General features: G+C 42.3%; 1 protein-coding gene across 6 annotated transcripts in view; it reads left to right on the top strand.

Moving 5' to 3' along the window:
- The window catches only part of ablim1b (actin binding LIM protein 1b), a 406,574-nt gene that overhangs the window by 118,743 nt on the left and 266,647 nt on the right, over positions 1 to 21,184 (top strand). The window contains exon 1 of one of the 6 annotated variants that reach the window (XM_063072014.1): positions 18,118 to 18,381. The exons of the other annotated variants lie outside the window; for them this stretch is intronic. Within the exon in view, the coding sequence (XP_062928084.1) occupies positions 18,360 to 18,381 (22 nt within the window). The 5' untranslated portion in view covers positions 18,118 to 18,359. Of the gene's footprint in view, positions 1 to 18,117; positions 18,382 to 21,184 lie in introns of those variants that run through there. 6 annotated transcript variants of the gene reach the window in all.

The raw sequence follows: 21,184 nt of genomic DNA, 5'->3' as shown, positions 1-21,184 counted from the left end.
GGAGATTTCAGCGATCGTTTTAGAAGTGGTGTACATTCCACCTCAGGCCAGTGTCAAACAGGCCCTGGACAAACTGAGCAATGTAATGAACAGGCATGAAACAGCACATCCTGATGCCTTCCCCATCACTTTGGGAAATTTAACCAAGCCAGCTTGATAAAGTCACTAAATAGTTATCATCTACAAACCACCTGCAGTACCAGAGGAACTAACCCACTTGATTCCTTACACTAAGATTAAGAGTGGCTACTGTGCATTCCCACGTCCACATTTTGGTAAGCCTGATCACCTGTCTGTACTTCTACTCCCCGAGTACAGGCAGAGGCCAAAGACTGCAACACCAGTAGTGAGGACCAAGAAAGTATGGGCACACAAATCATGGGAGCACTCTCTGTACTGCTTTGAATTGGTTGGTCGGACTGTGTTCAGGGAGACATCTTCAAGCCTGGATGAGTATGACACTCTTGTCACCGACCTCATTAAAAACTGTGTGGATGAGTGTATGCCTACAAAAACTTACTGTTCATTCCCAAACCAAAAGCCGTGGGTGAACCAGGAGGTTCGTAGTCTGGTAAGGGCTAGATTTATGGCATTTAAGTCCGGTGACCCGGGTCTGTATAAAAAAGCCAGGTATGACTTGCGGAGGGCTATTCCAAGTGCAAAGAAACAATTCCGAGAGAGGTTAGAGTCAGAATTGGATGCACGGCAACTCTGGCAGGGTTTGCAGCCATTACTTCCTACAAAGCGAAACCCAGCATCATGAATGGCAGTGATGCTTCGTGACCAGATGAGCTCAGCGCCTTTTATTCTCACTTTGAAAGGGAGAATAAAACCACAGCTTGGAGGATTTCTGTGCAATCTGGTGATCCTGTGATCTCTGTCTCAGAGGCCGACGTCAGGCTGTCTTTCGAGAGGGTGAACCCTCGCAAGGTGGGGTACCTGATAAGACTCTGAAAACTTGTGCCAACCAGCTGGTGGGGATGTTCAAAGACATTTTCAATCTCTCACTGCTACAGTCGGAAGTTCACAACTACTTCAAAAGGACAACAATTATACCAGTGCCCAAGTAGAGCAGCATGACCTGCCTTAATGACTATCATCCAGTAGCACCCACATCTATGGTGATGAAATGTTTTGAGAGGTTGGTCATGGCTAGAATCAACACCTGTCTCAAGAATTACCTGGGACTATAATTTGCCTGTCGCCACAATAGGTCTACAGCAGGTGCAATCTCAATGGCTCTCCATGCGGCCTTGGGTCATGGGCAATGCAAATACCTGTCAGGATGCTGTTCATTGAGACAGGATTTCTCTGCCTCAGAAGGCAGTGGAGGCCAATTCTATGGATGCTTTCAAGAAAGAGTTAGATAGAGCTCTTAAAGATAGTGGAGTCAAGGGATATGGGGAGAAGGCAGGAACAGGGTACTGATTGTGGATGATCAGCCATGATCACAGTGAATGGTGGTGCTGGCTCAAAGGGCCAAATGGCCTACTCCTGCACCTATTGTCTATTGACTTCACTTAGTGTTTAACACCGTCATTCCTACAGTCCTGATTGAAAGGATATAGAACCTAGGCCTCGGTACCTCCCTCTGCAACTGGATCCTCAACTTCAGAACTGGAAGACCACAATCTGTGCAGATTGGAAATAACATCTCCACCTCACTGACAATCAACGCTGGTGCACCTCAGGGGTGTGTGCTTAGCCCACTGCTCTTTCCTCTCTATACCCATGACTGCGTGGCTAGGCATAGCTGAAATGCTATCTGTAAGCTTGCTGGTGATGCAACATTGTTGGCAGAATCTCAGATAGAGTCGAAAGGGCGTACAGGAATGAGAAATATTTCATTAGGATTTTGGGGAGATTTGGTGTGTCAACTAAAATATGCAAACTTCTACAAATGTACAATGGAGAGCGTTCTGACTGACCGCATCACCGCCTGGTATGGGTGAGGGGAGCTACTGCACAGGATCGAAGTAAGTTGCAGGAACTTGTGAAACTTAGTCTGTTCCGTCATGGGTACTAGCCTCCATAGCACCCAGGGCATCCTTCAGGAGTGGAGTGGTGCCTTAGGAAGTCGGTGTCCTTCGTTAAGGACCCCCATCACCCAGGACATGCCCTCTTCTCATTGTTACCATCAGGAAGGAGGTACAGGAGCCTGAAGGCACACACTCAGCCATCCAGGAACAGCTTCTTCCCCTCTGCCATCAGATTTCTAACTGGACTTTGAACCCATGAACACCACCTCACTATTTTTTTTGCGTTACTTATTTTAACTTAACTATTTAATGGACATATACAAGCTTAATGTAACTCAGGTTTTTCCTCTATATTCGTTTATGATGTATCTCATTGTACTGCTGTCACAAAGTTAGCAAATTTCATGACATATGATGGTGATGTTAAACCTGATTCGGATTCTAAAACAAATCAATTCAGGTGAGGTGAGTGGTTTCAATTTTGCACTTTATAGTGGCCCAAGGTAGAGTGAGATTTCACTTCGATGGAAAATCAAACAAGTAGTGTAAAGCTGTACAAAGTATAAGCCCCTTCATGGAGCTTGTATTATTCTTCAACGGATTCTATTGGGTTTCTTTATTTTGTGGCTGCCTATAAGGAGATGAATCTCCAAGTTGTCTATAGTATACATTTGTTGTTCAGTTGTTAAGTTGAATCTTCATGACCACAGGGTTTTCATGGGAAGATATGGAAGTAGATTGCACAGATTCTGCTGCTGTCCAGGTTGGGACCCGGCTGGGTTTGAACTCAGAACCATCTGCCTTGAAGTCCAGTGCTGATGCCAGTGTACCACCATTCCTAGCCACCAAAATATACATACTTAGATCATAACTGTACATTGAACCTTGAAGTCATCATGGCCAAGGAAGACAAAAATATTTTGAACTAGACAGCATTACTTGTCCTTCTGTTCCAGTTCAAATCCTAACTTTTCCTCCTGTCACAACACAGTAGACACGGCAATTGCGCTTGTGAATTTGCACGTGTTTGCTAATTATTATTGAATCACGATAGTAAATAACTCCGTACTTGTTATCGCAGTGCTTGTCGAGACTTGGACAGAGCACAGCAATGCTTCGCTGCCTATCTCGCTTTCGGCCTTCCCTGAGAAATCGGACTCTTGAGTCAACTGATTCTGAAGATTAGTGATATTCGTTTAATGTTTAGATTTTCTGTACAGCCGCAGTGTAGGCCTCGTTTCCCATCTGAGAGTTTTAGTGAACGAAACGGCCCTATTTGCCCTAGCATTTATTGTTTATTTTCCCTTTAACACTATTTGCATTAAAGTTTGTGAACTATCAACCTGCTTCAGTGTCTCTCACTCCACACTTGGTCCATATCCGAACCGGGTAACACTTTCCCATGTTAAACAGACTTCTTCGGTTTGCCTATTTTGATGAGAGGTTAATGTTTAGGATTGACAAATCATTTTCTGGTATCCTTGGAGCTAATTTATTTGAGGAAAAGTTGTGTACGATGAAAATAATGGGGACTGTATATCTTGTGTGGTTCACTATTGTTGTTCAGGGAAAGAAACTATCACACTTACCAAATCTTGCCCACCTGCAAGCCCAGAACCCCAACAATCCTGCACTGATTTCTGAAATGGCTTAGCAAGCCATTCAGGTAAGCAGCAATTAGAGATGGCAAATAAATTCCGGCCAGTCAGCAGTGTCAGCATACATGAATGAGTAAATGATAAATAAATCTGATTTGTGCACTTAGAACTTCTTTTCCACTTTCTAATCCAAGTTGGTGGATTAATTCAATTATGTTGAATCACTGATGTTTTCCCAATTAAGAATCTCAAAATTAGCCCCTGAGTTATGGAGAGCTGAAACCATGTTGGTTTCTTGCTAGTTTCCAGACACATCCCCTCAATGAGTTCTTCCTTGCATGAAGCAGGTCTGCCTGATCTCTCAACGTACCTTCAAAAAGCAATGCCTCAAAAAGGTGACATCCATCGTTATGACCCCCATCAACCAAGACATGCCCCTTTCTCATTGCTACCATCAGGGAGGAGACGCAGGATCCTGAGACACGCACTCAGTATTCCAGGAGCAGCTTCTTTTCCTCCGCCATCAGATTTCTGAATGGACATTGAACCACGAACACTAACTCAGTATTTTTCCCCATCTTTTGCACTACTTATTTAATCTATATTTATATACTTATAGTAATTTATAATTTATTATTAGGTACTGCTGATGCAAAATAACAAATGTCACAGCATATGACAGTGATACTAAACCTGGTTCTCGTTCTGATTCGTGGGTATTTGCCACTTCAATGAAAGCATGAGATCTGGGGATGGGCGGCTCCTTAAAAAAATATGGGAATTAAATCAGTTCTCCCGAAGCAAAGGGATCAATCATCGGAAAGTCAGCTGAAAGAACTGGACGTGGTACAGCACATCGCTTCAGTTAGCTGGATGGGATTAACATAGCCTCTAATATTATTGCAGCCTTTACTTGATTCTTTCTGTAAGATCTATTTTAACTCATTATGTACTAAATGTTACTTTGTGAAACAGAACTGAAAGATAAGCCTTGCAATTTTAGAATACCTTTCATGATGGAAATCTGCCCCAAGCTGTTTAGAACGTCTCAAACATCTGGTCGCCATGGTAACATGAGAAAGCATGGCACCTTATTGGCACAAAGCAAGGTCCCACAAACAGCAACCGCCACATGATTTGTTTTTAATAAACATTGTCTGAGGGATAAGTTGTGCAAAAAGAGAGCAAAAAGCGAAAAAAAACCAAACTGAGGTAGTGTTCATGAGTTCATTGTCCGTTCAGAAATCTGATGGCAGAGGGGAAGAAGCTGCTCCTGAATCGATGAGCCAGGCTCCTGTATCTCCTCCTAGATGGAAGCAATGAGAAGAAGGCATGTCCTCGGTGATGGTGTCCATTATGATGGATGTCGCCGCCTTGAGGCAGTGGCTTTTGAAGGTGTCCTTGAGAGAACCCCTAATCGCTTTAAATGAGCTCTTGTATATTAATTTGAGATGAGCTGTAACCTCACCACCAAGCGGAATCAATTAATGGTCCTGGAAGACTATACTCCAGCCTCTGTAGTGACGCTGGAAACTACAGTACACTAATCTGCAGATGGGAATGTGACCATTGAGCCTAACTGATACCTACAAAAGGTGCATCATGTCGGGTTTTGATTAATCCACGGCTTGTTGAGTGACCTAGGACTACCTTGTTCTTAAATGATTGAACTTCCTTTGTTAAAATAAGAAACGGGAGTGGGAGTAGGCCATTCAGCACCTGCAACTGCTCTGGAGGATGGCAGAGTGGAGATGTGTCTCTACCAAGGGACGTGTGAGGTGCTCCTTCCCTCCGCTAGCCTGCAGGTCGCCCTTGGGCAAGGTGTAGCACCTGCTTTTCCACACCCCCCTCCCCTGATCAGGGTCATGTGAAGCCATGGGAGCAGCTGGTGGATGGTCGTATGGGCAGCTGGTGCTTATCACAAATCCTGGTTATGTGATCACTGACACCAGGCAGACAATCTCTGAAGAGTATTGATAATGGCTGGAGTCACCCGTCTTGTAAAGACACAACTCAGAAGAAGGCAATGGCAAACCACTTCTGTAGCTAAGAACAATCATGGCCACGAGAAGACCATGGTTGCCTATGTTATGGGAATGAACCTGTTCTACCCTTTCCATCAGTTTGTGCTTGAGCTTTCCTTTCATATCACTTTCCTGCAATAGCTCCATAGCCTTTAATTCTCTTAAAATTGAAGAATGTTTCATTTTCTGTCATAGTTTTACTTTGAGATTGAGCTTCCTCTGCCATCCTGTGCAGGGAATTCTAAATTACACAATTCTAAGGGCGAAGACTTTTTTCCAATCTGTCCTTAATTACTATCTCATTATTTTAGGATACGACTCATGCCTGAGGGCTTCACAGGCAGTGAAAACATTATTTCTGCATTTACATTGCTAATACTTTTGTAAATATTCATTGAAATCACCCTCAGTATTCTAAATCCTAAACACTTACGGCCAACTTGCTGAATCTCTCCACTTCGGACAAATGCTCTATCCTAATAATCATTCCAATGAATCTTTACTGAACTCTGCATGGATGGTCCCCAGCCCAGCTATGAAATGAGGGACAGTCCCCAGCCCAGCTGTGAAAGGAGGGTTGGGTATGGGGCTGCAACCCCATCCTTTAAAAACCCGGAGCTACAGAAATGCTAACAGAGGCTCCACGGACCTCAACCCTGGGAAACGAAGGGTCCTTGCCCATTTGCCCAGGACAGGGGACTCTGGCAGGCTGCTGTTTGGCCTTGCCCCGGTAGGGGTGACGGGCCTGTGTTCAGTAAAACTCCTCACTGCATTCCACTTGTTATGTACTTGTCCTTCCTTGAACAGGGAGACAGGTCTTGTGCATAATACTACTGCAACAGCCTTACTTATTTAATTTCAGTAAGCTATCTATGCTTCTAGCCTCAAATTCTCCTGCACTGAAACCAAGAAACCACATGTGGTTGCAGTTGTTTGCTGAGGCTGAGTGTTAACTTTCAGAGATTTGTCAAATCAGAATCCTGGGCAGTGTGCTTCCATTTCAGAGGGTGGTGCAACCAGTTAGATTGCTCTCCACAGCACATTTATTTATGGATTGATTAATTGATTGAGCTGCAGCACGGAATAGGCCCTCCTGGCCCTTCGAGCCGCACTGCCCAGCAACCCCTCAATATTTCAGTAATAACTCTGGATTTACTGAATCAGTTCAAACATGTCAAAAATTCAAAGCTTTGAATGGTGAGAGGCAATAACAACTATGTGGTGTTACATACCCCGTGGATATCTTGTGACTGTCTTATGAGCATGATGTAATGGTCTTGCGGAGGTCACATGATGTAATTTTCCTGCCAGTGTGAGGTCACATGATGACCTGTTCTCAACAGGTATATAAAGGGAAAGCCTGGTGATGCAGTTAGTTTTCAGTTTAGTTTTGTGTTAGTTCATTATGCTACTGCGTTATGCTGCGTATTTGTCATGACGCAGTTTCATTTTAAAATGGAGTTTTCCTGTCTAATTTAAGGTGCAAGGGTTGGTGCTGGCAGTTTCGCCAATTGCTGCCAGGTTTATGTGTGATGCATCTATAATTTTCCCTTTTCAGTAGTATTGGAGAGTGAAGACTTTATTAAAGGATGGGAACCTGAAGGATCGGAATAAAGTTGGAGTCAATCAGCTTCATAAAGGATCAATCTTATTGAGGATTCGTTTCAGAAAGGGTGACCTGTATCTGAGATAACTCCTGCAAGAGCAGGGAAGTTTGAGCAGTGTTCACTCGCCAGAAAAAGGTCAATTCCTTTAAGCCGTTTTATTTCCTTTGTCGTGAATCCTTTGGAGAATCAGCAGTAACGTCCCGTCTTTGAAGAAATTCATTTCCAGAGAAGTCTCTCCTTATTGACTGTGTGAATCGCTTGGACTTTCGAATTTACCACTTTAACAACTGTTTTCGCATTTACCCTTTTAAGAACTGTTCCAGAGTTGCCGTATAGCAGTTAACTTCCGGTTAAGTTAGTCGCTTGAATACTTTCTGCTATTTGTTGAGCAGAGTTTAATAAATGTTTGTTTGTTTTTATGAAACCTGCCTCAATTGATAATTCATTGTTGCCGATCACATGACAGTGGTTACATAATAATTGAGCATATGTGCAAGAAACAAGACCTATAAATGCGCGGTCGGCAAGCCCAGTTCTGTTCTAAAATAAAGGACCTCAACCATTAGAGATAAAGGAATAACCGCCCACACAGTGTAGAGAAACTGTTGCAGTGTAAATATTGACAATTCCATCTCTGGTCATTTCTTTAGGTGTGTTCCCCCCTCCCCTCTCATGTCACAGTGCTTGGTGCTTTAATGACACTGACACCAGCAGCCTTCCACCTTCCCAACCCAGAAAGCTCTTACTGTCTGGGCATAGGCCGTAAGACTCTGAAATTGGGAAGTATTCAGCTAGAGTAACTAGTTGTTTCTAGTACCACTAGTTGCTTCAGTAACTCATGTCCACTTACCTGCAAGATGCCCGTGTGCGTGAGTCATGGAGCCATGGTCGCAGACAGTCTCTTGCTCATATTGGAAGCATGACAGATCTGGGAGTCAAACTTTGCACATGTTGATCTGATGTCCATTTGGAGGTTCAACCCAATGGAAAAAGCAATGTTTACAGCAGCCAGAATTCCCATCTTCCCGAGTGTTATGAAACAGCTGGACAGTAGAGCACCACCCTTGTGTCGACCTTTCCAAATATCTGCACATGGTTTTTCTGGGACTAGTTTCAAAGTAGCATTCAGGACTGATGACCATGTCTGAAAGCTTTATTATGTTTTCTGTCCTCTCACAGTTCAGCTGTTCCATAACACTCATCAAGGGTCCTCTGACAGCATCCAGTAACATATGTACTGCGACCCTTGATAAAACTATACCGCAGCAGCGATCTGTGGGGTCGGCATGGATGAAGATTTCCTCGGAAGGGAAAGGATAGTGGTTCTCCCATTGAAGTGGAAGTTTTGGAGAAACAATTTTTCATAGAAGCATAGAAAAACTACAGCACAATACAGGCCCTTCAGCCCACAATGCTGTGCTGAACAATTTTCACTGGGAATAATTTGAAATCTGAAGGGCCATATGGTTTATTTACAACACCAATTGTACATTTACTCTGATCATTTTTTTTATTCTGGCAGCTACCTGACCATCTTATTTTGACAATATTACTCATCAAGGATAGACCATGCCAAGCTTTATATATAGATCAAAAGTAAGCCACAACTCAATCTGATAGGCTGAAATCTCAAATATCAGAATGCTGGTGCTTTTTATTTCATATTAAGTAGAATTGTGCTTCAAATAAAGTAGTTAACACCCATTATCTCCAGATCTGTATTCCCTGGAGTGCAGGAGAATGAGGGGGGATCTCATAGAAACATTCTAAATGTTAAAAGGCCTGAACAGATTAGATATGGCAAAGTTATTTCCCATGGTAGGGGATTCTAGGACAAGTGGGCATGACTTTAGGATTGAAGGATGTCCATTTAGAACTGAGATGCGGAGAAATAACTTTAGTCAGAGGGTGGTAAATCTGTGGAAATTGTCTCCATGAGCTGCTGTGGAGGCCAAGTCATTGGGTGCTTTTAAGGCAGAGATAGATATGTTCTTGATTAGCCAGAGCATCAAGAGTATGAAGCAAAGGCAGGGGAGTGGGGATGACTGGAATAATTGGATCAACCCATGATTGAGTGGTGGAGGAGACTCGATGGGCCAAATGGCCTACTTCTGCTCCTATATCTTATGGTCTTATTGGACTGCATTTGTCAGAATCAGTTTTAATATCACCAGCATATGTTGTGAAATTTGTCTTCATGACAGCAGTACATAATAATAGAAAAAGAAACTAAATTACAGTAAGTGTGTCTGTGTATTTATAATAGCTAATTTAAATAAGTAGTGCAAAAATAGAAATAAAACAAGTAGTGAGAGAGTGTCCATGGGTTCAACATCCATTCAGAAATCAGATGGCGGGGGGAAGAAACTGTTTCTGAATTGCAGACTGTTGTTTTGTGGAAGGTCATGCTTTTTCACAACGCACTTCCAGAATCCTTAGGTGTATAAAGCAATAGATGATCTAATGTTCAAATTTAGAAGATGGAGAAAAAAAATATTTTTGCAAGAACAAGGAAATTAATGCTTTAGATTGAAGGAAGTGTGGAAAATCTTCTGTTTATGTACAAGTCCCTTCTGCACTGGCTTTAGAGTCAATTGAAATGGAGGACAGTGATGATTCATATTTTATGATGCCATGCATTCTGACTACTTGAAAATCTTTGAAGTGACAGCAGAGGGATTGAGCTAGATTTTGGGCAAAGGAGAAATCAGTGGAAACACCAATTACAATATATTTTTGGACTTCAGGATCCGAGCACATGTGCTGGCATAGAATACCAGCATCCAGCAGCCATGTCAATGTGTTGTGGTATATTAAATTTTGTAAAATGGATGAAAGCTCCAAGTGACTCTTTGTGAGCCCACAGCATGCAAGGTGTCTGTTACATACTGTAGTTTGTTAATGTCTAATCTTCGCTGACAGCGGCTGAAGTCTTTGTTGGCCTCAAGGCACCAGTGGCATGAGGATGTCTGCCAAAGAACACACGAGTTGTCTGAATGAAAGAAACCTTGCTGAATTAGGGCCATGAGAACAAAAGATCAGAGTTTGGGTGCCTCTCGCTATGCCTGTGAATTGAACCCCTATTTACTGAGGCACCTTTCCCTCAGTTCTTGGGACTTCACTAAGACCGGAGAATCGTAATAGATTGGTGCCCAGGACCCAGTCCGAGGGTGGATTGACAAGTCTGAACTAGGAGATTCCCCTGACAACAGCGACCATCAAGTAGGGATACTAATCGTGACTCCTGTGTAGAAACCTTTGTGACTTCTTTGTCGTGTTTTGTGTGGTTTATTTGTATTCTTTATTTTTCAATAATAAAATAGATTTAAGTTACTGGGTTGTGCTTGACTGCTATTACCATATTTCCTGGACACACATAGTTTGTCTCTTTTGGGTCCGATCAACTTAGCTCATTATAACTGGTGAACTGCATTATTTTCCATTTATTATATTTCAGTTCGTTAAGTCATACGTCTCTCCTAAGTGGATTTTGCATGTGAGCAGATACAATAGATCTCTTTACTGCATCGTGAAACTCCTTATTTATTAAGTGACAGAGCGCAGAGAGGGCCTTTCCAGCCTTTTGAGCCATGCCATTTCATCAACTGTAACCTAATCGTGGGACCACGGGACAACTTACAATGACCAAGTTACCCACCTGGTACGTCTTTGGACTGTGGGAGGAAAACTAAAGCACCCGGGGGAATCTCACGGGGAGGACATAGAGAGACTCCTTACGGAACAGTGCCAGAATTGAACTCTGGCCTTTAAGCTGTAATAGCATTGTGCTAACCGTGGCACCCATAGTAGGGGTAACGTACTTTGTACTAGCACCTCGCAAACTGCTACCCGACCGAGATGATTAAACCATGTTACTGATGGTCAGACTAATCCGGGCATAATTCCTAAAAGTAATGACTTTTAGAAATTGGGAAGAAAATAAGATGAAGGATGGAGACTGTGTGTTAACATATGTTTGAATACTGCTTTTCCACCATGAGTCCCTGTGTTTAATTCGATTCCAGAGAGAAGTACAGAAGACTGCTCCTCTCTCCTGTGGCATGACAATGTATTATGTTCCTGTAATATAAGTAGTAGTGACTACCCTTCAAAATGCTTTGTTAGCTATTGTATTTTGGATGTCCTCTAAAGACGCACTCTCTAAATGTGTATCTTTCTTTTCCATTGAGAATTGTGGATGAAATTGCTTTTTGCATTTTCTCTATACAGCCAATAAAGATAATTGGACATGTAAACATGGATCCATTAGTTCAGATCAGAATTGAATAATGTCCCAGTGTGTGAGGAGCTAAACCATTTACAAATAATAGCCTGAAATTAGACCCACTTCCACATATTTGAAGGAATTTCTTAAGCCAGAGGGTGGTGAATCTGTGGAATTCATTGCCATAGACTGCTATGGACACCAAGTCATTGGATACATTTAATGTGGAGGCTAATAGGTTCTTGATTAGTAAGGGTGCCAAAAGTTACGGGGAGAAGGCAGGAGAATGGGGTTGAGAGGAATAATAAATAAGCCAGGATGGAATGGCAGAGCAGGCTTGATGGGCTAAATGTTCTAATTCTGCTCCTATATCTTATGGTCTTGTACATGTATATTTTCTGTGTGGATTTGATTCATAACTGCAGTTGTACTTGCCCAGAGCAGGTTGTGTTCACAATCTCTTCCTGCTGAACTCACATCCACTGGGAAACTGACTAGTATATTTTGCTTACATTTCCTGACTTGTGCTTTTCAAAAACCTTTTTGTGGAGTTGCTTGCAGTGTTCTTTCGTCTTCACGGTGTAGTTTTTGCCAGGATACTGTCTCACCAGCAGTTGGACCTTCCGGTTAGAGGTGTATTTTTTACTGCAATCAATTAAAACACCTTGACTGCACACAGAGATCTCCATTTAACTAAATATGTGACTTCTGAAACCAGTTGGCTGCACCAGTGATGATTTGGTGTGACATATTAAAGGGGGTGAATACTCGTGCAATCAATTGTAATTAATTTAGATCGCTTTGTAGAGATCTGTTTTCACTTTGACATGAAAGTCTTTTTCTGTTGATCAGTGCAAAAAAATGGCAATTTAACTCCACTGTGATTCAATGCTGTGAAACAATAAAACATGAAAACTTCCTGGGGGGTGGTGAATACTTTTTATTGGCACTGTAGCATTACGATTACAAAGAAAATGCAGTGCAGGTAGACCGCACAGTGTAAGGCCATGCTGAGGTAAACTGAGGGAACAAGGGTTCATCTTTTTCATACAAAAAATTAGGTAATGAGGCAGCAGGGTGTTCATGGTCACACAAATGTCTTGCACACAACACCTTCTGTCCTCTGTTTTCTGAATTCAAAGGAGGTCCTTTACTAACAGCAAACTGTGCAAATTCTTAAAGTTGACCTTTTAAAAAGATAGAATTTGCCAAAGGTGGAGTCACTCACACTGCTGTTATCTCTGCATCAAGTCAAGTCAAGTCAAATTTATTGTCATTTTGACCATAAGCTGCTGGTACAGTACACAGTAAAAACAAAATAACGTTCCTCCAGGACCATGGTGCTACATGAAACAACACAAAACTACACTAGGCTATGTGAGACAGCACAAGGCTACAGTAGACTACGTAAAACAACATAAAAACTGCACTGGACTACAGACATGAACGGGACTACATAACGTGCACAAAACAGTGCAGGGCAGTACAATAATTAATAAACAAGACATGAGTGTTTTGCAATTTCTCACCATATTTGACTTGGGGTTAAAGAAGCATTCTTGAGAAATCTGTGCAAGGCCCGATGTGGGACTGTTGTACAAAATCCATCCACTAGCCCGGAGATCAGCCTTAATCTTCCACTGGTGTCAGACCATGGCTGATCCGGCCAGTAAAGCCCTGAGTCTGCTCTCTCTCTCAGGCTTTTTTTCCGTTTCCATGGTGGTCTTCCCTACTGCTGTGCTATGGTTGCTGTAGGAGACTCCTATAAGTGCTGACTGGTGTTGGAGCATTCAGTACAATAGTGACATGGCAAATCTAAGTTCTGCAGCCAGCACCACACTGGCAGCTCATCTCATAATAAAGACCGTAAGACACAGGAGGAGAATTCGGCCATTCCGATCATCAAGTCTGCTCCAAAATTATCCTTTTCAGAGTGCCACTTTGCTGCTCTCAATCTTCTGGTAAATCCAGAAGTCCTTCAGATCAATACACAACCCACATTAAACACAACTAAACCCGTCAGATCAATACACAACCCACATTAAACACAAAACCCATCAGATCAATACACAACCCACATTAAACACAACTAAACCCGTCAGATCAACACACAACCCACATTAAACACAACTAAACCCGTCAGATCAATACACAACCCACATTAAACACAAAACCCATCAGATCAACACACAACCCACATTAAACACAACTAAACCCGTCAGATCAATACACAACCCACATTAAACACAAAACCCATCAGATCAATACACAACCCACATTAAACACAAAACCCATCAGATCAACGCACAACCCACATTAAACACAACTAAACCCGTCAGATCAATACACAACCCACATTAAACACAACTAAACCCGTCAGATCAACACATAACCCACATTAAACACAAAACCCATCAGATCAACACGCAACCCACATTAAACACAAAACCTGTCAGATCAACACACAACCCACATTAAACACAAAAACCCGTCAGATCAACACACAACCCACATTAAATACAACTAAACCCGTCAGATCAACACACAACCCACATTAAACACAACTAAACCCATCAGATCAACACACAACCCACATTAAACACAACTAAACCCGTCAGATCAACACACACAACCCACATTAAACACAACAAAACCCATCAGATCAACACATATCCCACAATAAACACAAAAACCTGTCAGATCAACACACAACCCACATTAAACACAAAAACCTGTCAGATCAACACACAGCCCACATTAAACACAACAAAAACCCGTCAGATCAACACACAACCCACATTAACACCTCTTCCTATAGATGCTGCTTGGCCTGCTGTGTTCACCAGCAACTTTGATGTATGTTGCTTGAATTTCCAGTATCTGCAGAATTCCTGTTGTTTGAGATCAATACACAACCCACATTAAACACAACTAAACCCGTCAGATCAACACACAACCCACATTAAACACAACTAAACCTGTCAGATCAATACACAACCCACATTAAACACAAAACCCATCAGATCAACATACAACCCACATTAAACACAACTAAACCCGTCAGATCAACACACAACCCACATTAAACACAACTAAACCCGTCAGATCAATACACAACCCACATTAAACACAAAACCCATCAGATCAACACACAACCCACATTAAACACAACTAAACCCGTCAGATCAACACATAACCCACATTAAACACAAAACCCATCAGATCAACACACAACCCACATTAAACACAAAACCTGTCAGATCAACACACAACCCACATTAAACACAAAAACCCGTCAGATCAACACACAACCCACATTAAATACAACTAAACCCTATAGATGCTGCTTGGCCTGCTGCGTTCACCAGCAACTTTGATGTATGTTGCTTGAATTTCCAGCATCTGCAGAATTCCTGTTGTTTGCGTTTAGATCAACACACATTAAACACAAAACCCATCAGATCAACACACAACCCACATTAAACACAACTAAACCCGTCAGTTCAATACACAACCCACATTAAACACAAAACCCATCAGATCAATACACAACCCACATTAAACACAAAACCCATCAGATCAACACACAACCCACATTAAACACAACTAAACCCATCAGATCAATACACAACCCACATTAAACACAAAACCCATCAGATCAACATACAACCCACATTAAACTCAACTAAACCCGTCAGATCAACACACAACCCACATTAAACACAACTAAACCCGTCAGATCAATACACAACCCACATTAAACACAAAACCCATCAGATCAACACACAACCCACATTAAATACAACTAAACCCGTCAGATCAACACATAACCCACATTAAACACAAAACCTATCAGATCAACACACAACCCACATTAAACACAAAACCTGTCAGATCAACACACAACCCACATTAAACACAAAAACCCGTCAGATCAACACACAACCCACATTAAATACAACTAAACCCGTCAGATCAACACACAACCCACATTAAACACAACTAAACCCGTCAGATCAACACACAACCCACATTAAACACAACTAAACCCGTCAGATCAACACACACAACCCACATTAAACACAACAAAACCCATCAGATCAACACATATCCCACATTAAACACAAAAACCTGTCAGATCAACACACAACCCACATTAAACACAAAAACCTGTCAGATCAACACACAGCCCACATTAAACACAACAAAAACCCGTCAGATCAACACACAACCCACATTAAACACAAAACCCATCAGATCAACACACAACCCACATTAAATACAACTAAACCCATCAGATCAACACACAACCCACATTAAATACAACTAAACCCGTCAGATCAACACACTACCCACATTAAACACAACAAAAACCCATCAGATCAACACACAACCCACATTAAACACAAAACCTGTCAGATCAACACACAACATACATCAAAGTTGCTGGTGAACGCAGCAGGCCAAGCAACATCTATAGGAAGAGGTGCAGTCGACGTTTCAGGCCGAGACCCTTCGTCAGGACTGACGAAGGGTCTCGGCCTGAAACGTCGACTTACCTCTTCCTATAGATGCTGCTTGGCCTGCTGCGTTCACCAGCAACTTTGATGTATGTTGCTTGAATTTCCAGCATCTGCAGAATTCCTGTTGTTTGCGTTTAGATCAACACACAACCCACATTAAACACAATGAAACCCATCAGATCAACACACAACCCACATTAAACACAACTAAAAACCTGTCAGATCAGCACACAACCCACATTAAACACAAGCGTGGATGATAGTTAATATGTTGGCAAATATCTTCTGGAGGTTAAGTTACTTGTAGAAGCCTGTAATTTATGTTGACTGAAACACCTTCCACATGGAGCAAGACATGCTCTGGCATAGTTGGTTCTTATGGGGTGGGTCTTCTGTGCCTACAAATGTATGAATTAGAATTGGATGGAAATTGTTCAGCTCCTTGAACCTGTTCCATCATGTTGTAGGATCATAACTGGTCTGGTTATAAACTCAACTATGAATTCCCATTTACCCATGGTAATTGTTCATCCCTTTGCTTATGAATCTATCTACATAAAATATTCAAACACTCTGCTTCCACCAACCATTGCAGAAGAGAGTTCCAAAGATGTAAGACCCTCTGAGAGAAAACACTTCACCTTACCTTTGTCCTGTATGAGTGGCTTCCTTATGTTTGACCATGAGCCCAATGTCTGAACCTTCTCCTGACAAATATGCTCTCCACATCTATCTTGTTAAGGTAGGACAAGACCTTATAAACTTTTCTGTCTCTGTCTCTCTCTGTCGCTCTCTTTGTGTCTCTGTCTCTGTGTCTCTCTCTCTGTCTCTGTCTCGCTCTCTCTCACTCTCCTAAACTCGAGTAGAAATGAGCCACATTGTCTCAACTTTTCATCAAGGAGTTTCAGGAATCACTGAGGACGTAATATATCTTTAAGAAGACTTTGAGCACCTGCTTGAATCTTATCACATGTGCGCTGGAGGAGTAAATCACTATCCATGCCAGAAATCTGAAGTAAAACCGAAGTGATGAAAATGCTCAGCAGGTCAAGTAGCATCTGTGAAGAGGGAAACAAAATTAATGTTTGATGAATGGCCATTTCTGAGGGAAAAAACTGGAAAGACTGGCGACCTGAAATTTATTATTTAGCCCTAAGGAATTCCGTGTTCCATATTAGAAGTGGAGATGCTATCCTTTGCACTTCAACTTGAGTATCATTGGAAGAGTGTAAAGGGTGATCAATGGGAGCAAGCTGGAGAATTAAAGTGATCAGCAGCTGAAAGCTCAGGATCACCTTTGCAGACTGACTACTGCCCAGTATGTACTTTGCTTCTGCATTTAGAGGAGACTTCATCCTGAGCACCATTTGCAATAAAAGTTACCAATGAATTGTTGCTTCATCTGGGAGGGCCATTTAATCCCTCAATAGTGAGGAGGGACGATATAATAGGGCAGATGTTGCATTTCCTTTGATTGAGGGAAAGCAGCAATGAAGAGAGGGAGTCATTACAGATGATGCCTGACCTGCTGATTAAATATTTCTGATTTATTTCAAATTTTAGAAAGAGAAACCTTCTTTAATTAGTTATGTGAAGGTTCTTTGGGCCGTTTGACCTTCTGGGCTATTTCAGAAAGCAGTTGAGGGTCTGGAGTTACATAAGTAATTAACGAGTTAAGGGTACCAGATTTCCTGTTCTGAAGGACATTATTGATAATGCTGAAGTCGCCCTCAGTCATACTGGCTTTTTATGTTGGCTGTATTTATTATTTAGTTCAATATGACTGTTCTAGCCGTCACCTGTTCCCCACCAATAGCTCAGGTCCCTGGATGTGATTAAAATAACATATCCACTACGGAGCTAATGTTATAATAATAAATGGGGGCAGAGAAATGAAAGACGGTAAAGCAGACAAACCTGGGATGTCAATGTTACGCGCACCTTGCACAGAATTCTCAAGATTGCTTTGTCGACCCTGAATCAAAAACGACGCCAAATTGAGAAGCATTCTTGCAGAGATTACAGCTGTGTGGATGACCCCACCCTTGGTGCCTTGCTCAGGTCAAACAGTGAGAATAGCGCCAGTGAGCGGTGACCCCACCCATGTGATTTTCTGCAGTGTGTGTGTGAGAGAGATTGTGTCATTTAAAGGGCAGGACGACAGAGACCAGTGGAATTTGTGCTCACGCCGGTGCAGCTGCCAAGTGATTATTTCAGCGGGGGCAGCGTTCACTGGGGGAATGCACTGCAATTCCTGAGCGCCAGTCGTTCGCAGACCTTGCTTTCGGTTATCCGTGCAGCTCGGCCACTGTCGTTCAGCCGGAGATAACTTTAGACCGCGGGCGATAGCGCTGTCGATGTGAATCTGGTTTTGCGGACTGCATAAGAGACGCTGCTGATGAAATGGTCATGGTGAATGAAAAAGGTATAGCATTGTCCATTTTTGTTTCGCCCAGGCATTATTATGTCTCTATTTAAGCCTGCACTATATTCATCTTTGATTTTGTAAACGGCACGCAGTTTTAAATGTCTGCTTCTTGGCCGTTTTACATATTGTGAACTTAATACAGTCCCCTATGCAAACTCCGCACTTCATCTACGCTGCTAATGAAGCCTTCGCTAATTTTTTTTAAGGCATTTCCTTTTTCTGATTAACAGTGACAGTTTTAAAAAGGAGTTGCGGTAAACGTCCTTATTGATAGATTGCGCCAGAACTCAGAGATCCGTCTGTAATGAGAAATGTTGACTATTTAGGTGCGATAGTGTGATTTTGCAGAGCGTTTGCTCAGTGTGATAACCTCCCAGAAATAGCGGGGGGAATACAGCGTTTGCAAGGAGCGAACGAAACACCCGAGAGATGCGTTCCGCAATGTGGCTTGAAAACTGAAGGCTCGCATTCACTTTCTTTAAAGGGAACAGTCTTGCGGTGTTGGAATATTTACTTGAATTGGTGGATGTAGACGGGATATCTGCACTGGAGGGCACTTTCAGATAGTAAGGGTTTCTGAAATTTAAAATAGGTGGACGTTTATTATTGACCTTCAGTGATCTTGGATTCACGAGGCTATTGCAGTGAAATTTATTTATAGTCAGATGGAAGGAACTCAGCAATTTCATTTTTGAATACTGCCATAGAAGTGGTTTTTAACGATGTGATCTGGGATACCAGGTCAGAAAATCAGAAAGGCATTTGGCACATAGTTTTAGTGCTGAGTCTTTTGAGTAAGTCAAACCATTGTAGTCCCTGCCCTTTCCCCACCGCCCTGCCAGTGTTTCCCTTCAGTTTTTTTTTAATATATGTATTGTGGTAAATATTAGTCATTTGATGTTCTGGCCCCTTACACACACCAGATGTCAGGAAATTCCTCAACAAGTTGTTTTTCAGTTTATCAACCAAGTGTCAAAAACCATTGCCATCACAAAGTCAGCAAACAGAGGAACTGCCCTTTGTAAACAAATTCATAAAATTATATTTTCCTAGTAACACATTAACCAATGTAATTAACTTGATGGGTACATGCCCTGGTTTGTTCCATATGCCCCATTTACAGGAAAGAAATGTCCCTTCAGTTCTGGAGACAAAATGCGGACACTAAATTAGAAGGATGAGTGGTCAGAAATCCATCAAAGATGTAATTTTTAACATGATAACAACAGCTGTATGGAGGGAATAAGGACATTCCGCTGATGCCAGTTTCACTATTGGAGCAGAGAGATGGTAGCGGTGGATCTTGAAGCAGGGACTCGGCCATTTTCCGTAGATGCTGTCTGGCCTGCTGAGTTCCTGCGGCATTTTGTGCGCGTTGCTTTATTCAAAGCCAACACTGACTCCAAGGGATGTTACCTTGCTGGAGAGGGCCAGTCAGGGTCTCATCATAGCCTACTCTGGAAATGACAGGAGCAGAAGTTTAAGCGGACCAGGCATGCACTCAGAGGGAAAAGAAATGGTCTTCAAATATAAAATATTGTGGGCAGTTGGAGGTCAAGGGATGGCATGGTAGTGTAATGCTTTACTGTACCAGTGATAAGGGTTCAATTCCCACTGCTGCCTATAAAGAGTTTGTACGTTCTCCCCGTGACTGCATAGGTTTCCTCCGCGTGCTCCAGCTTCCTGCCTAGTCCAAAGACATACTGGTTGGTAGGTTTCAAAGGTACATTTAATGTCAGAGAAATGTATACAATATACATCCTGAAATACTTCTTCTTTGCAACCATCCACAAAAACAGAGGAGTGCCCCAAAGAATAAACGACAGTCAAAAAGGTCAATTGGTCATTGTAAGTTGTCCCATGATTAGGCTAGGGTTAAATCGGGATTGCTGGGTGGCACGGTCGAAGGGCCAGAAGGGCCTATTCTACACTGTATCTCAATAATAAAAAAAGTCTTGATTTCTGGTTCCAAGGTTTGGGTGGCAACTGGGGTGAGCAGACCCTGGCTAAGGTTGCAGCCAGAGTCTGTGCACTTATCCCCTCTGTTTCTGATGGATAATTTACCTGCTCGCCCAGAAGAGCAAGTCAAAACTCCAACTGATGAGGACAGTCAGCAGATCCCTTGGGTGGCTTTTAAGTGCCTCCCTGCTGGCTACCAGAGAAAAGAAATGTATGCGGTATTGTAATGTACACACAGTGGCCACTTTATTAGGTACAGGAGGTACACTGTGTATGTTTGTGGTCTTCCACTGCTGTAGCCCATCCATTTCAAGGTTTAGCATGTTGTGTTTTCAGAGATGCTCTTCATGCACCACTGCTGTTACTTGTTATGGGAGTTACTGTATCAGCTTGAACTGGTCTGGCCATTCTTCTCTGACCCCTCTCATTAACAAGACATTTTCACCCACAGAACTGCCGCTCACTGGATGTTTTTTTGTTCTTCACACTATTCTCTGTAAACTCCAGAGACCGTTGTGTGTGAAAATCCCAGGAGATCAGCAGTTTCTGAGATACACAAACCACATTACGTGACACCAACAGTCATTTATCAGTCAAAGTCACTTCTTCCCCATTTTGATGTTGCCCTAACAACTGAAATGCTTGACTATGTCTGCATGCTATTATGCATTGAGTTGTTGCCTCCTGATTGGCTGATAAGATACTTGTATTAATGATCAGATGTATCTAATAAAGTGGCCACTGAGGCCTCTTCTGGGTCAATTTGGGAATAGTGATTTAATACTCTGAAGAAAATGGTAATATAAAACTCCCTTGGAATTCCACAAGGTTGTGTGCTGAC

Source organism: Mobula hypostoma, chromosome 19 (genome assembly GCF_963921235.1).
Source record: "Mobula hypostoma chromosome 19, sMobHyp1.1, whole genome shotgun sequence".
Taxonomy (NCBI): Eukaryota; Metazoa; Chordata; class Chondrichthyes; order Myliobatiformes; family Myliobatidae; genus Mobula; species Mobula hypostoma.
Note: the sequence above shows the minus strand (reverse complement) of the source record. Positions and strands in the feature narration are given on the sequence as shown.